This window comes from Serinus canaria, chromosome 7 (assembly GCF_022539315.1).
Source record: "Serinus canaria isolate serCan28SL12 chromosome 7, serCan2020, whole genome shotgun sequence".
Classification (NCBI taxonomy): Eukaryota; Metazoa; Chordata; class Aves; order Passeriformes; family Fringillidae; genus Serinus; species Serinus canaria.
Genome location: NC_066321.1, coordinates 25,210,633 through 25,227,164, shown reverse-complemented (window position 1 = coordinate 25,227,164; position 16,532 = coordinate 25,210,633). Strand labels below are relative to the sequence as shown.

General features: G+C 38.0%; 1 protein-coding gene across 3 annotated transcripts in view; it reads right to left on the bottom strand.

Moving 5' to 3' along the window:
- Positions 1–234: 234 nt before the first annotated feature.
- Positions 235–16,532, bottom strand: part of ADAM23 (ADAM metallopeptidase domain 23) — a 65,894-nt gene continuing 49,596 nt past the window's right edge. The window contains exons 25-26 of one of the 3 annotated variants that reach the window (XM_050976910.1): positions 9,480–9,570; positions 235–3,428 (exon numbers count right to left, since the gene is read on the bottom strand). In XM_050976910.1, coding sequence (XP_050832867.1) covers positions 3,380–3,428; positions 9,480–9,570 — 140 coding nt within the window. In that variant the 3' untranslated portion in view covers positions 235–3,379. Of the gene's footprint in view, positions 3,429–9,475; positions 9,571–16,532 lie in introns of those variants that run through there. The other 2 variants (XM_050976909.1, XM_050976911.1) reach the window with 2 other exon arrangements.

Sequence of the window (16,532 nt, the reverse complement as noted above, 5' to 3'; positions counted from 1 at the left end):
GCTGGGCCCATCCTGGGTGCAGAGGCACTGGTTCCATGCACGGCAGAGAGGCTGCGTGCAACGCCCTCCCACAGACAGAGCCTCACTGTGAGATTTGACACAGTCTGAGATCTTTCATAAAAGAAAACTCCATTCAATTTCCATACAAAGGTGATGATTCTTTGAACACAGAAAGTAAATTAAAGGGAGAGTATAAATAAGAAAAAAAAAGATTGAAAATTAAAAACTACTCCATTCCATGTTCATGACATTTTTAATACTCATCTTGCTAAGATGCAGAACAAGGACTATTGAATTTCCATTCATTAGCAGCCAACAGGATATGAATGAGTATTAACTTCAAACAAAAACTTGATTTATAACAACATTGAGTTGTGCACTTAAAAAAATAATTACAAAACATTTTTAAAAGGAAGAGTAACAGTGGAAGCAGTAATGAATATAAAAAACATGACTGATTAGGCTTAAAACATAACTTCAAGTATTCCATGGCATTTCCTCCAAAATTTGTCTCATCTGTTTTTGCAATACCCATCTTTGCATAGTAAAGAAAAATTGGTTAGACTCCAGCCTTAAGTAATCTGTTTCTTGACCATGCACCTATCCAGCTGTCACTTTGCCTGGCAGACTTCTCTTTTAGGAGTATCAGATCAAATCAGTGAGATCATGCAGCAGACTGGAATGAGCTATACAGTTACCACAGCTTCTTGTCCAGCTGAATAGGTAAATAATGGAGCAAATGTAGAGTGGATGAAATGGAGGCAGAGTCAACCTGGTCTTCTTGTAGTGATGCTTTGTAATGAACAAGTTACTGCTAAATGGATATGCACTTCCCAAAGCACAGCGAGGGCTTGTACAAAATCAACACCTATCAAATCCAGGTTTTTAACTGTCTACCAGCACAGGAAGCACTTCAGCCTGTACCTGCTCTGAGCTATATTGTCACTTGTGTTGTGTGCACACAGGGCAGAAAGTTTGTTCTTCCCATGCACACAATGGCTGAGGACTGGAGCATAAATTCAGTCAAGAAATCCTAATTGCTATGAAACTGCTGGTGTAAATAAAAAAGTTACTCCAGCACTGAACCTATATACATAGTAGTTGGGGACCACTGTGGTCTGATTTAAAACATCACATCACACACTAACAATGTTGTTTGTGAAATGCTTCTCCAAGGTTTATTACACAGGCAGTTTATGTAGATCCAGTTGACTTATTGTAATTTTTGATAGCACTGGTGTTTATGTTGTGGGTTATGCTTGCTTTGGAAGCAGAACCTGAAAAAAGTTAGACATTGTGTTCCCCATCACAGCATTTTTAGAGAAACATAATACAGTTGCAAGTATTTTTGGTTTGTCATCAGAGAAATGTCACTAATTTATTTCTGCTTAAAGCCAAACAGGAAATTTTCAGAATAAGGTTTATAATTTCTATTAATGTCAACTACCTGTGTGTGCAGCACCTTTAACTTATAATGTAGTAAGTGTAAATGTGATTATGTTAAAGCTGATTGAAAATATTTAATAACAACAAAACCAATATAGAGACTGTTGAATTAAACATTATAATAATAAGAAAAATAACTGAAATGAGGTTTTCTAACTCACAGGAAAATGTCTGCAGCATTTTTTTAATGTTTTGGCTCTTAAAGCTATCTTGGGAAATGTATTTCCTCTGAACAAAGATACAGGAAGTAATGTAACTGGGCTTCTGTTGTTACTAAACTACAACTTTTAAATTAGATCCAAAAGTCTTTAATTCTGATTATCAGACAATTAATCAGCAATTAAATTTTCAGTTACTTCACTTACCAAATGATTTAAGTTTTAAGTCAAGATTAAAAGGATGAGCCAGACTGTCCAGCTCTGTACTTTAAGGGAGCCCTAAACTCAACCTCTTCACAAACCTTTCTCAAGGCAGCTGCAGCCAGGTGGTTCCTAGGGACACAGGACTGCTGCCCAGGACTACTCTGTAAAAGAGTGTGTTGGTGCAGAAGGTGTCTCTAAAAGTAATGACAACACACCTGGGATTTTGCACATATTTTGGTGGTAACTGGCTATCAGTAGCCAAGGGCCAAAGTATCAATCTTGCATTAAACTTTGAAAAGTGACATGCATCAAAGAGATACAGGGAGTGAGTTAAAAAGGTCAGTCACCTTTGCAAGCTGCTTTGAGTGGATGGGCAGAAGGCAAGAGAATAATAGCTCATTCCAAGCTTTAACATCTTTTGAGTATTTTAAGGCTTGTTTAAGTTTTTATTTTACAGGACCTAGGCAGAAAAAAAAGTAGCTTTTCTTAAAAGAAAAAAAAGAGCTTGGCACTTCTGTGATTAGTTGGAGTGTGTGTTACTTATATCATGGAAAAGTCTGTATAACAGCCAAAAGAAGTAATTCAGACTTATAGTCAATACATAGATATGCATTTATACATTTTAATTGTTTTTGGTTTCAAGCATACAAACTTTAGATCACATCTGTTTGGTGTCAGAACTCCCTGCATCTGCATGCTATTATCTGCCTTTTTTGAGCAAGCCCAGAACATCTGCTGTACAACATGCTACAGAAAAAAAGGGGAAGAAAAAAACCCAAAACCAAACCCAACATCAAAAATAGATTTACATAAAGAATAGAACCTTTTTATATGGAAATTCTTTTCTCTCATATATATATATATTTATATATAATCTGTGAAAATGATACATCAAAATCTTATTTCCATATTTACACTTTCTCCTTCTTGGAAGAATTCCATCCATCATTCTCTAGCTTCCATACCCAAGAGGCTCCTGTCCAAGGTGGACAGTGAGCTCATGGAGCAGGGAACCCTCAAGTCCAGCAGCAGAATGCACTGCATAGCTGGAAAAGCTGTTGAAGCCTGGCACTGGCTTCCCAGTGGTTTGTATTTATTGGGCTGCAGATTCTGCTTGGGGTCAGCTTGCTAACTTGGTTGTTTGTATGTGAGCCATGCAGGTAACCCTTTCAAAATTAGCTCCTCATGCCACTGGAGTTTGATAAGAAAAAGGAAGTCATGCGAACTCAAGTGAAGTTAGAGTGCCAGCAGGCTGGGAAAGAATCTTTTGCAACTCCATTATTTTGGAACAGTTCTCTTATTGCACTTGGTCTGTGTGTCTCCTTCTTAATTTGAGAAAAGGAAAAAAACACCCGATTCTTTGAAGCAGTTTGCTTGTACCACTTGTCAGTTAATGTTAACAAGAGAAAGGTGAATAGAGGAAGTATTTCCAACTTATCTCAACATCCCAACTTTGTGTTTATAGTTACTGTTCTCATGTTCTTCTGTACTGATTTAGTTCCTGTGTAGCTACAGCAACATCATACCCAAAATCCAGTAGTGCAAGCAGCAGCTCTTTGAATGGCATTTCTTCAGATAGGGCCCTGCTGAGTTGGATCGAACCTTCTTTTTTTGACATTTCTTCCAGTTTGCATCAAAAGGAGACGGAGAGAGAAAAATGCAAGACATTAGTTAGAGATAACAGGAACAAAGCCATTGCTAAGGTCATAGTAAAGTAAAAGGCTCACACTGACAGCTTAACCAGGAACTTTTTCAAGGGGTAATTATTTCAGAAATTTGATTGCATTCTTTCTACAGCATGATACCAAGCACAGGTTTCCTTATGCAGTTTAAAGATCATGCTGGCATACAGAAATCAATTATTTCTGTATTATTTCAAGTGGTGCTCTAAATTTGTACAACTTTTCAGCTCCCAGTAACACATGTGTGCACTAGGCCAAGAATGCACACGTTTACCTAAAGAGAATGAGACACAAGTGCCAGGAATAGCAGCATTTCAGCCAGCAGAGGCTTGAGTTCTCAGAGCAAATGCCCAGCTCTGGCTACACCAGAATTTAGTTTGTGACAAAAGTGCCTTTGTGAGCTCTTACCACACTATTGACCATAAGTGCTGTGACTCTTAGTAAGGTGCAAAAGACAGCTGAGACATTGCATTCGAAGGAGACTGGACAGCTTTGTCAGTTGTGTGATTAGAACTGAATGTTAACAGTGGGCAGCAAGCTGGTGACATCCAATCTCCTGCGATGTTGATGTCCTATGCCACACAGCAAGACATTAGGAAGCAACAACAAAAGTTGGGTGCAACCTCCCCAGTATCTGGCTTTATGTGGGGCATCAAGCAAGGGGCTCATGCATTTAGTTTTACCATTGGGCATACACACCACTACCACCACCAAACCAACATGCAAAAAATACAGAACAGGAATTCATATTTTCCCTAAAGCTACAGACCAACCCCTGAATTTTCAATCTTCTGCAGCCCTGCTAACCTCTACCACTGCTACCATATTTATTCTATACAGAAGGTTTAACTGGTGGTTTGAGACTAATGCAAAGGCAACTTTTTTGAGAGGACTTCCAGAGTCCTCCTTGATTTTGGTTTTTTCCTTGGATACCTGTGATTGGATTTGTGCAAGATGAATGCTTAAGAAGTGCTAGATTCTGAAAGAAGATTACTGTATTCTTCTTCCAGTCTTTTCCCCTCCAGGATTACTGTACTAATGCTCCTTTGGAATGAGGCTGATGTTAGGTCAGTTTCTCAATTCCTTGTCCTCTACACTACAGGTAAATTTAAGATAAGGAAAATAATTTTCAGGCCAACTTGCAAAACTGCCAGCTAGGAAGGATGAATATTAGAGAACTTGGTTAAATGTGAGTTAAAGGCTACTGTGTATCTGCTTGTTCTCTCAGTTTCAATGGGAAAAGGATGTGTCTGCTTGTCTTTCCCCATCTCCTCCTTTTAAATACTGTCTAGCATCCTTGAATTCAAGCACTATTGATAAACTACTAATTAGTCAGTCCTTTTAAATCAACAATGCAGATGAAAAATCCAGGTGACAGAACTTGTCCTTCCACTATATGGGAAGTACCATATTCCTGTTTGCTTGAAGAGGACAAGTCCTTAAAACAGACACTGAATTATTGTTACCTGAGCTTATTTTAATTAAAGAACTTGACTTTATAAAAAGTCTTAGAACATGGAACAGAGGACAGATGCTATGCTAGCTTCCCAGTACAATCTAACTCTTTTGACTTTTATCTGCTCTTTTCTAACCTGATCTTCACTAGTGTAGTATTCTAGTACAAACCTCATCATGCATTCTGTCCAAACCATATATTTACTTATTTCCTAGTTTTACTCAGCAGAAATACAGCCTTTGAGGAACAAGATACTGACCAAACCACTGCCTTTCTTCCCTTAGGATATTCTGCTAACAATGTTGTATGAGGGAGAGAAACATGTGAAGAACTAAAATAAGAGCCTGAAATAGGGAACATGAGGTACAGTGTCAATAAGGAAACAGTACACACATGCAAAGCTTTAACAAGAGCTGCCATTGTAGCCCTTCAGAGGTGAGCAGGGAGGTGTTACCCTGCAGGAACTGAAATTCTGTTCTGATTACCTGACCTGCTTTAACCCCTTCATCCTGAATTACCAAGCCTTATAATACTAAAATGAAGACAATTAGTAGTCTAACATAAATTGGCAAATAGAACAAGTCTACCTCTTCCCCAAGAAAATTACAATAAGGGAGAGTAGGTGAGTAGCAGGTTCTGGATCTTTCCACCACTTCTAGCTTTGAGTTACAGCAGTACAAATTGCCTTCTGCTATGCTTCAGTTAAATGGTAAGGAGCAGAAGTGGCCTCTAGGGAAGGAATAATGCTGAGAATGATTCCTAGTCCTTTGTTGGTTTATGTGGAAGATCTTAGAATATCAATATCTTTGCATTTCAAGTTTTAATGCCTCTAAATAATGAGGGTCAGCCTTTCTGTCTGTAATCCAACCAGAAACAGGGTCTGTATAGTTATTTTTAGTCAAAAAAACCACTCCATGCCACAGCACATCAGTGCCTAACATGGTCTTGTTTACCAAAAAAAAAAAAAATTTCAGAAAAGAAAAACTGGTTTCAAAAAGGGCAGGATGTATTTAAGATATACCTTGCTGCAATCCCCTGCATTCTTCTGTGCAATGAACTAGGAACATGGTCACAGAGTATGCTACTTGCAATGTGTGCCCCTGTGTGTGATCATGTAAGTACAAAGTTTTATAAAAGATTTAGGCAAACCCAGTATTTTAATCACTTCAACTAGCTAATATTTTCATAGGCATTCCTAAAGCATGGTTCAAATGCTGAAGAAGAGCTTAAAAAAAATTAACTTTTGCTACGAAACTGGCTAAAATTATCAAAATGAGGTACTAAAAAAAGCAACTTAAAATAAGACTACTATTCCAGTAGTTAGGGGGAAAAATTAGAAAATAGCTCACATTTGATTCTAGCTGCTGTTTGTGCAGTGATGACTGCATTTTGGTCCACAATTCATGATTGATGGGAATTCTGGTAAGGAACCAAAACCTCTTCCTCACAAAATTGCCACCAGCATTCCACTGCTTTAACTTGTGGAAACCATTGGAGTCTAAACACAACAGCCCAGACCAGTTCAACCCCAGCATCTGTTATGGCTGGGTAAGTCTTTGGTTCCTCCATTAATCTCCTGTTAAAGAAAGAGAAAACCTTGCAGTTCTTTAGCTGAGAACAATTGCTGGAAATAGATTTGTGCCTACAGTCAATTCTCTATCTGCCACTTTTGTATTCTGCTATTAACAAGCAGCAGATTTTTATGTACATTTCCACATCACTCTTATTAGTCTTACCTCTTAGCAGTGTTTTGTTACCAAAAATGCTGTTAAAGTCAGTTACAAAAGCATTAATTGACTTATATTACTGCAGTAGCTTAGCAGAAGTGAGTGAATATATGCTAGGAAAAAAAGTGTAGGCCCCTGAGCTACTCTAATGGTAAAAATGTCCCACCTATTTTAAACACTGTACACTGAAACTTTACACAGACTTGCTGCACCAAAATCAAGTTCTTACTGCTGTACTTAAACAGATTTAAAAGTACTATGCAACGCTCAACTGAGTAGAATCTACTTCTTAACAAGGTTTCTACTCAGAGCCTTTAAGCCACCTCAAATGTCTAATGAGATTCTATATTCTGTAAAATTGTCAGTTAATATTTTCTTTCCTATTCTCTCCACACATTAACTTGATTTAAAATTAACCTTGGATTCTTCTTGAAACTGGAAGTTGTTTGTTGAGCTGTTTTTACCTTTTTTTTCTCTGAACTTGCATCAAGGTTTCTTTAACACTTCCCCTCCAACCCCCACCCCCAACCTCAGTTCATGAACAAAGTTTGCTTAGTTGCAGCTTACGTTTGATATGGACTTGACACCACAGTACCGTATGTTCATATGAACATCTGATAACCTGTGAAACAGAAATCACATCTCCCAGTTTGTAAAGCATTAGCTACCTTCTCTCATAGTTGCAGAGACTAAATATATCACTTGCTTAAAAAAAAAGTTAAAATCCCTTTATTACCCTCATCTGTCCCTCCAGATCTATCTGAAGCCATATATTGGGGGTCTACATGTGCTAGCCCTCATTGTGAACAAGCTGAAAAGCCTTTTCTGTTCCCCTCTGGCCCCCAGAAGAAACATGCACTTCAAGCTGTGAGCTAGGCCAGGCCAGTGTATTTGAGGTTCTGCTACAGAATAAACAGTTGTTTCTTGCTCCTGTGAGAGTAGGAGCTTCAGGAGGCATTTCCAGAGCAAATCCTCTACAAGCATAACGAGCTTCTCCCTTTGGGCAAAGAAACCAGGGTGCAAAGCTGATCACTTGTGAGAGCAGTTTGAGAAGTGTGAAACATGGAGAATAAATAATCAATTACATCCTGTATTGTTTCAGACAGGGAGGGATTGTCCTACTCCTCTCTTTCATGTAAGTTCTCAAGCTCTGTCTGCTGGAGGCAGGGGCTGCAGTGCTGATGGCAAGGGGCAAAGATGGCCAGGGCACAAGACAGCTTGAAAAGACTTAGAGGAAAAACTGACTAATTATTTCATATTTCCATGACATGTATTTTATTTTCAGCAAACTACCCTGTGCAATACAAACCTATCATCTAGGGATGCACACCCTGTTTCTGCAAAGTCCACGAATTCCTAAGTAATGGACAAATGCCTCTTACTGTAGAAAACTCATCCAAAAGGGTAAGCAGACTTTTTTCCCCCCAACAGAATCTTGCTTGGTTAATTCTCATGGGCACCCTCCAAACAAGCACTGAGAGAACAATGAATGTGGCTGAGTCTTTCTGAGAACACCAGCAGTGACAGGCAGTGTAATAGGGAGTAATTGCCTTGTCCAGGAGAAAGGGCAAAGCCTGATTTGCTGCTTTCAGCAGGCCTGAAAGAGATTTTAAAATATTCTCCTTCTATATGCATAGTTAATTAAGGCCAGCTGAAACTTCACAAATATGTGAGTATAAACCAGAAGTAAAGCATTTGCAGGTGACCTTTGAAAGTGAATTACAAGATAAGACCTTATCACTAGAGTCTACTTTGATAACTGCTTTAATCAATTAGGGAACAATTTTTTCTTCTCAACTTAGAAATGAAATATGAATAGAGGCCATAGAAAATTTTCTTTGAATTACTGTTATTATTACTACTACTTATTCTCCTTGAAGAATTGTGGCTTATTGTTGTATCATGGCTTAACCTTGATTCATGTTATTGAAAAGAAACAGCAACTTTAAATGCCATGAAAAATCACTTGTACTTAATTACTTCCATGATCTGTTAGGTTATAAAAACACTGCTTCTAAAGGGAGAACTTTTTTACCAAATGGGGGCCATGCACATGGGCAGAATGGACACCACAGAAAGGGTAGGAATTAAGTACCTTTGTACAAGACTCTGGTTGCTTTAACAGAGCAGTCAAGTGGAATGACTAATCTGTTAGTCTTTATAGTTACAAAACACATCAAACTAGAAATGGGAGAGAAATGCTTTCATCTTTCAGGAAACAGCTCAAGATTTCAAAATGGTCTCTCTAAACCTGAATTAGTTTTTTAAATTGTGTATCAATAACAAAAAAAAAATTTAAAAAATCAATAATCACAAACAAGTTAAATCTGCTATTCCAGAGTCAACTACATCAACACAGCTGTTCCTGAAAATGACTCTGCTCCTTCCACCACTGACCATTTACATGACATCTCTTGTTCTCAAAAAGTTGAGCAGTCAAAAGTACTACTAACATTCAGAATACAACCTGTATCTTTTGGGAGCTTTTTAACCAATGTAATCAGCTTCAATGCTACGGACTGGAAGTGAAAAAAGACCTTGTTCCTTAAGTGTTAATTTAATTTTCAGGAATTCACCTAATTCTTTTATTTTTATTCAACTTTGCACCCTGATAACATTTGCTATTTTCAAATCCATTTCCTTCACTTGTTTACTGCATGTATAATTTCTTTTCTTGTTTAAAGCAGTCTGTTGGAGTCTTTTGGGTTAACTTGGAACTCTTGTAGCAGGAACTCAAAACTGAGTGAGGTAAGCAAGAAAGAGAAATGCCAGAGCCACCGAAGAGAAGACATGCGGCATTGCTTACTTAAAGCCCCATCCTGTCCCCCCAAGGACAATAGCTGCTACCAGGATGGCACCAGCGATGGAGCCTATTATAAGATTGGTGGCACTAGGACCTGTGGTAAAGGATTAGGGTAAGACAGATGTAAGAACCAACAACTTCATTCACATTATGTGAAGCATCTGAAGGGTAGTCAAACAATTCAGGGAATATGGGACAGCACACAAGGTGATGCCTCTAGACAGTCTCAACAAGCCCAACTTACTTTTCTTTAACAATAGGAACAAACAAAGCTGTTGGTCTCTGCATTGTGCTATGCTGACTTCTACCATAGATAAAAACCTAGTATTAGACAGTGAATTCCATTGTAACTTACTCCATTATCTGCTTCTTGAACAGTCAGCTGAGGACACTAAGATAGTTGTGAATAATTCCTTAACTTAGAGGGAAAAGGATGAATGCTGTATGTTTTAAGACTACAGAAAATGAGAAAGAAATAAAAAATCAAAAAGCCCTCTCTTTTTTCATGGAGCTCCTGAAAAGTGTAGGTATTTTAATTTGAGCTGAGAGCATCTAGCACCACTTACTCATCAGAATCCAGACACCCTACTGTTACGTCAATGCTAAATTTACAATTGTTTGACAAAAGCAAAGGATTATATAATAGGGAATGAAAGTTGAAATAAAAGTTTATTTCCACTAAGCTTTCCAAACATCAAAGCATCTCTTCATCATCCTCAAGAAGCTACTGAACAACAAAGTGGGGAAGGGTGGAGCAGAAAAAAGAGCAACAAAAAGAAGCAGCACAAAAAATGTTTGTGCAATTTTCTGAAGAGGGCAAGAGAGCACCTAAATAAGATATTAATAATTGACCCTTAAGTGCTCTGTTTACACAGGACAGAGGTTTGAGTAACATTTGCCCTGTACAAAAACTTCCCTTTGCAGTCTTTGATGTAAAACATTGCAAAATGAAAACAACTCAACAGTTCTTCTGCAGCATATCACACACTTTGTTTAACCATTTACATATTCAGGAATAGCCTTCAAAAACAGCTCTTACCCCTATCCCACTCTTCCCAAACCAACACTTCTACACAGCAATTGAAATTTTCCTAATTAATTGTTCTGAGCTGAGTTTGGAAAACTGTCACACAGCTAATATAAGGAAGAAAGAGGAGCAGCCAGAGAGCAGCAAAGAAAGAGCGAGGGCAGCTGCAACAACTGAAAGTTTTAAGCTGTTAGGTCAATATTACAAAACCTCCTGCCCAACCCCACACACTGCAATAAGCACTTGCCCTAAGTTTTAAAATTTACTGCAGCCACCTAACTTTATTGGCTCTACTACATCTTTCTCACCTCAGTGCTTCTGGACATTCTGATTAGCTAAAAGAAAACCAAGTTTTAAAAATTGTTTCCTGCAGTTCCTACACAAAGAGTATTCAGGAACATGAATAAAATAGTTGGACTACAGAAAAATGTAATGAGCTTTATAGATGAACAGTGCACAAATTTAACAAAAATCAAAAGGTAATTCTGCACAATTTGGAAGTCCTTCTTATTTGGACTTGAAGTTAAGTCACATCTGGCTCAAATTAAGAGACTTGAGCGTGGTGGAGGGTGTCATCCTGCAGGCATTGTTGTTCCAATTAAGGCTTGCTTGTAACAGCAGCCTAATGAGCCACCATTTCTGACTGATATCTAGTGTTTGCTCTGGATTTAATCAAATGATCTCACAGAACAAAAGACTGAAAACACAGCAAGTGATTTATCTGTAATAGATTTGCCTTGAAAATCTATAACAAATAAGCCTTGAAAAATTCTAAAGCCAATTTCTTCCTAGCCACAGAATGCCATCTTCTCACAAAAGGCATACAATGATTAACTGATAGTAACATAGTCATAAATTAGATAAAGATGTGCCAAATCAACACTTTTACATCTCTCTTCTCACTAGGTTCCCTGGTTGTTAATGCCCAGGGATGTGAATCCATTTCATAGAGCACATCTAATCACCAAACATCAGTTTATTCTTTAAATAAAGAAAGTCAGGATTGGTTTTATTTACTATAAATATTAAATAATTCAATAAATTCAAACAGAAGATGATAATATACTAGGCAATTAGCCTCAGGTAATAGAAAATATAAATATTTTTAAAAATCAAGCCTGTAGAATAGGTAATATGACTAAAGAGCAACCACTTTTTTATGAGACTGGAGTACTCCAACTGTTGAATCCCAGTTTCAAAATACAGAGATCTAAGAGGATCACTGATGAGTCATTTTAAGACAGACTGTGCACATACAAGTACTTAAAATGAGATTATTTTTATGTGTTATACCTCACTGTAAGGATCTATGCCTTATGTTTTATTAGCATTACCAAATAAATTGTATTTATTTTGCTAGTCCCAGTAAAGGGACTTTTATGAAGAAAGATAAAAATCTGTATGTTTCAGCTCAATAAACCTCTTTAGTCACTGAACTCAGTCCTGACAAACCAGAAGTAAGAGGAAGGTCTTAATAACCACCACACTGTGGGATCATTTTCCATCCAGACTATCACAAGAGGAAACACTTTGGTACATTGCTCTTTCCACCACACCACTGCTATAACCTGCAGCCACAGATTTGTCAGGAGGAATCTCCTGCAGATTCCCTCCTGGCCCACCTCCTTTTCCTGCAAGGACACTGGTCCAGCATGGCTATCATACCATCCCTGGCCATCTTTTAGGACCCTGATACAAATCCTACTGAAGATGTTAAAGCAGAACACACCTGAAACTTCAGCAGCCATCAGACTATTCCCAAAATTTTCATCATCATTCAATAGATTCTACAAGAATGAATACACACCATTTGAAACTCTCCCAGTATTAGAAAAGGCAAGTTTACTGCAGACTATACTGCAGGTAACAACAACTCTGGTGATCTGATGTCTTTTCTTGCCTGTTGCTATGCCAGCCAAATCCTCTGGTTTAAGTTATCAAAGCTAAGTATCCATTTTGGTATGAAATCTGGAAAAGAAACTACTGCACCATTTTGTCCCACATGATTCCTGAAAGAAGTTCATAAATCATCAAGTAATTAAAGTTATTTCAGCACTTTGAACAAGCATTTACAATTTGCAATGAAGCGGTGAGGAAGGAGGAGAGGTTCTGGCATGGGGCTGTGATGCTCACACCCTGCCCTGCAGCTAGGCACAGCAATGGCAGCAGGGCATTAGGAACACAAAGGGAATTTGCATTCCCTGCATGCTTTCTATAAACCAACAAAAAGTAGCAGTGGCTTGCCTTGAATGCATAGTTGTGTCTGAAGAAACCAGAGGACAGAGAAATATTGATGAGATGCAGGAAAAAAGAATGAATAGAAACAAAAAGAATGAGTTGGGTAGCGAGTGATAAAAGCAGAGAGAGATGAAGAAAAGCTGGCATTGGTATAGAAGGATACAGGAGCAAGAACAAATGGTCAGGGACACTGGTCAGAGCTGAATGGCTTGAGACAGCAGGTGAGGGACTGACAAACAAAAGAGAACAAGGCAGAATGTAAGCAGAAGGCAAGTGGTCCTCAGCTTGTAGGTAAACTTTCTGCTCCAGAATCTGTCCCCCAAACCTCTACAACTTTCACAGTCTTCAGTTTTTAGCAAACAGCTGTAAAAGCTACCAGTAACACAGATCTGATCTTTCTCAAGGAAATGACCTCTTACCTTCTTCCTTCTATCTGTTTTCTAATAATTGTCCTCAATGAACGTAAAAGTCTCTACTCTTCTGAGAATCTTGGATCAGTTTCATGCATGGACAGGTTCCTAGGGCTGCAGGCTCAACACACAAAGTGCTGCCTCACTGGACTAGAACTGTGGGTGAATGCTTTGGCACTCAGCCTGATTGGAAATCACAGACTGTCCGGCTAGCAAGTGCCCCTTCAGAGAGGTCCCACTTGTCACATGCCAGATGTCATATACAGTACTAGAAACATGGAGAAGTTGGAAATCTCAGAGCAGCAAAACAGCAGTCATGTCATCTGTAGTTTGCACAGTGAATGCAGAATGAAGACAGCTTTCACATGGGCCTTTTTATGTGTATGTGTACATGAACACAAATTTATATAAATCATAGCCATTGTTAACATTGAGGTACTGGGATAACACTTAGGATTACCATTTTCTAGAACTATGAAGAGACAATAAAAATTGCTCATCTGTATTCTTTATACATGAATACTACACTCCAGCACTGTGCTATCCTGAGGTAACAGAATCCTAGCAACAGAACCTTCAGAAGCTTTACTGTAAAACTACCTGTCTGTATGACTATCACCAGCTTTCATCTGCCTAGCTTGATCATTGGACTGAAAGCCCTGCATGTAATAAACAAATTCACATTACTCAGTCTATTTTGCAAAATAATCAAGAAATCCCCCTTTTTTTTCTCTCCTTTTCCTTTTTTTTGGTAATTTGGTGTAATGGAAACATTTAAACATTTAAATTTTATGGTGACAATGTAAAAATTCACAAACTTATTGTTTTATGCCCCACATTATCCCAGACAGGAGAAGGTTCAACACTGCATGAGCAAACCACATGACACAGACACAGTCAAATCACAGACAAACACGGTCACCAGAGGACAAAGCCAGGGGAACACACAGGGCTCAGGTGCATACGGTTACCTCACACACTAAGGCACCAGACAGAGAACTCAAACTGAGAAAAGTGCTTACTCTATTCCCCACCCTGTGCCTCCAAAAATCACCCCCAAGGCCAGAATGGTCCCTGCCACTGCACCTATTAGCCTGTTAGCGGCCATGCTCACTGTGTGGAGGGAAAAGGGAAGAATTTTTCAGGAAATCATCACGTATAGGTCTGAAATGAAAACATGAAATAATTCCTCAAAGGAATACTTTAGAATACAATCCACCACTGGATAAACAATTCAAATCTCCTCACAAACTTTGTTTACCAAATAGTGTAGCTTAAAAATTCTGAAATTAGCTCTATTTGGTTTTCTGTGAATGCTTGCAAATATTTCAATGAGAAGTTTTCCTGTAAATTCCTTTCAGCTTGTGATTCTATTATTTACTCTAAAAGGGAATATCCTCAACCTACTGCTTATTTAAAACAGCCAAAATATAAATAAATTGCTAATAAAAAAACGTTCTTTTTGATTACCAGAAACTTACTGTATCCATAATATAATTAAGAAAACGAAAACTGTTTGGAAACAATTCCACCTCAGAAAAAAACAAAAATCCACAACTTTTAAAGTAATTCCTTTACTAATTAGTAATATTTTTCCTTGTTACTGCATTTATCAATAGGACTCTCAGTTTATCCATATGACCTAAAACAGGTAACACCTTTTAAAAGCACAAATCTACCCTAGAAACATGCTTCAGGTAACACCTTAGAAATGTTGATATGTTCAGATAGTCTCTCAAGACATCGAGGCCTTACTTTTAAACCTTAAGGGAACACTCTTCAGGAAAAAATTCTGTACATCTCCTATGTTAGAGATGTAAAAGTTTGATAGATTGATGGAGTCACAACAGACAACAAGCAAAAAGCTGAATTCCCTGTCAAATGGGAACTTAGGGACAAAGATTTTACAGACTCCATGCTGAGTGAAGTGTGTTTTAAAATATTTTGGGGTTTTTTTATCCTGTTTCATAAATATACACACACAAACACACACACACACACACTTGAGACATAAGTTCTATATGAAACAAACAGTACTCCACTAGTCAAAGACCTAATTCTGCAAATTAAATTGCAAAGAAGAATCTCATGTGTATATGGAGTCCCACTGATTTCAAAACTGCTAACTCACACTCTAAAGTAATTCAAAGTTTCTGCAGTTACCAAAACCAGCAAGAACTCTTTGTCTTCCCCAAACTGCCAAATGCTGTGTATATCTGCTTGTACAGGATACAGTAGGTTGCTGAGTTTAGAGTAATTCAAGAGTCATGTATTAATAGCAACATAATTAAGGACTACAATTTTTTTTATCCTGAAATAGAGAATGGAGCCAAAAAGAAATGGATGGACGATGGAAAAGTCTGAAAAGTGCAACAGAATAGCAGTCAATTGTCAATTATCACAACAATACATAAATAAATAGCAACACTCCCTACCTATACATGTTCTAGTTGTAGCAAGAAAAATGCTTGGAGTTTTGGTGTGAGAAAGATTAAACCTATTAGATGAATTTTCACACCATGAGTGTTTCACTTCATTCAACCTTATGGCTAAGGAAAACTAACTATTTTGGTTTCCTTGTCTAAGACTTGTAAACTGGCCTATGACGGAGTAATAAGGGATAAAAACTTAATGGAAGCTACTCTTGTGTATGTTGGGTCCTTACAACAAAGGAAACTACTGCTCTACTCGTCTGAAATCTTCTCAGAAAGGAATTCCTCTATAAGCACACAGAAAGAGATCACAGTGTTCAGTCTCTTAAATTCATTACCAGGTGATTCAACATCAGTAAATTACTGTAACACTGTAAGAAAAAGAATCCATCTTTTGAGATCATCGAGCCACCTTGAACAAAAGCAGAGTCTGCTCTTTTGCAGAGGACTCCACTGAAAAATGCAGTCTAAACTTTGCCTGTACCTGCTGGCAGAAATCCATGCACATACTATCCATTTAAGGCTCTTTCCCAGAATATTTCAATATTTCAATATTGATGTATTAATTTTCACTAAGATATCTCCACTCTGAACTAGATGAGGCAATCTGACTTACAGTGATTTATCAAAGATAAGTGTACCTTCTGTGTTACCCTTCCTATAGACCTTTTCACAGAAGAGGGAATCATTTCTTACCTACCAGATCTGGAAATGAACAAAGTGAAATTTATGTGCTCTCAGTGTCACAGCTGTAAATCCTGCTCTCCTCATCTACACACTCAGAGAACTGAACAGCTCTGCAGTGGTGGGCTCCATAATTTTTATTTTTTTTAAGACTCTCTAGGCAGCATTCCACTGTCAGGAAGGTTTTTAGAGAAAATGGAATGGAAAGTGGCTTGTAAGGCAGAGTACAAACCAGGCAGCTCTACACTGAGCAATGCTGGGACTG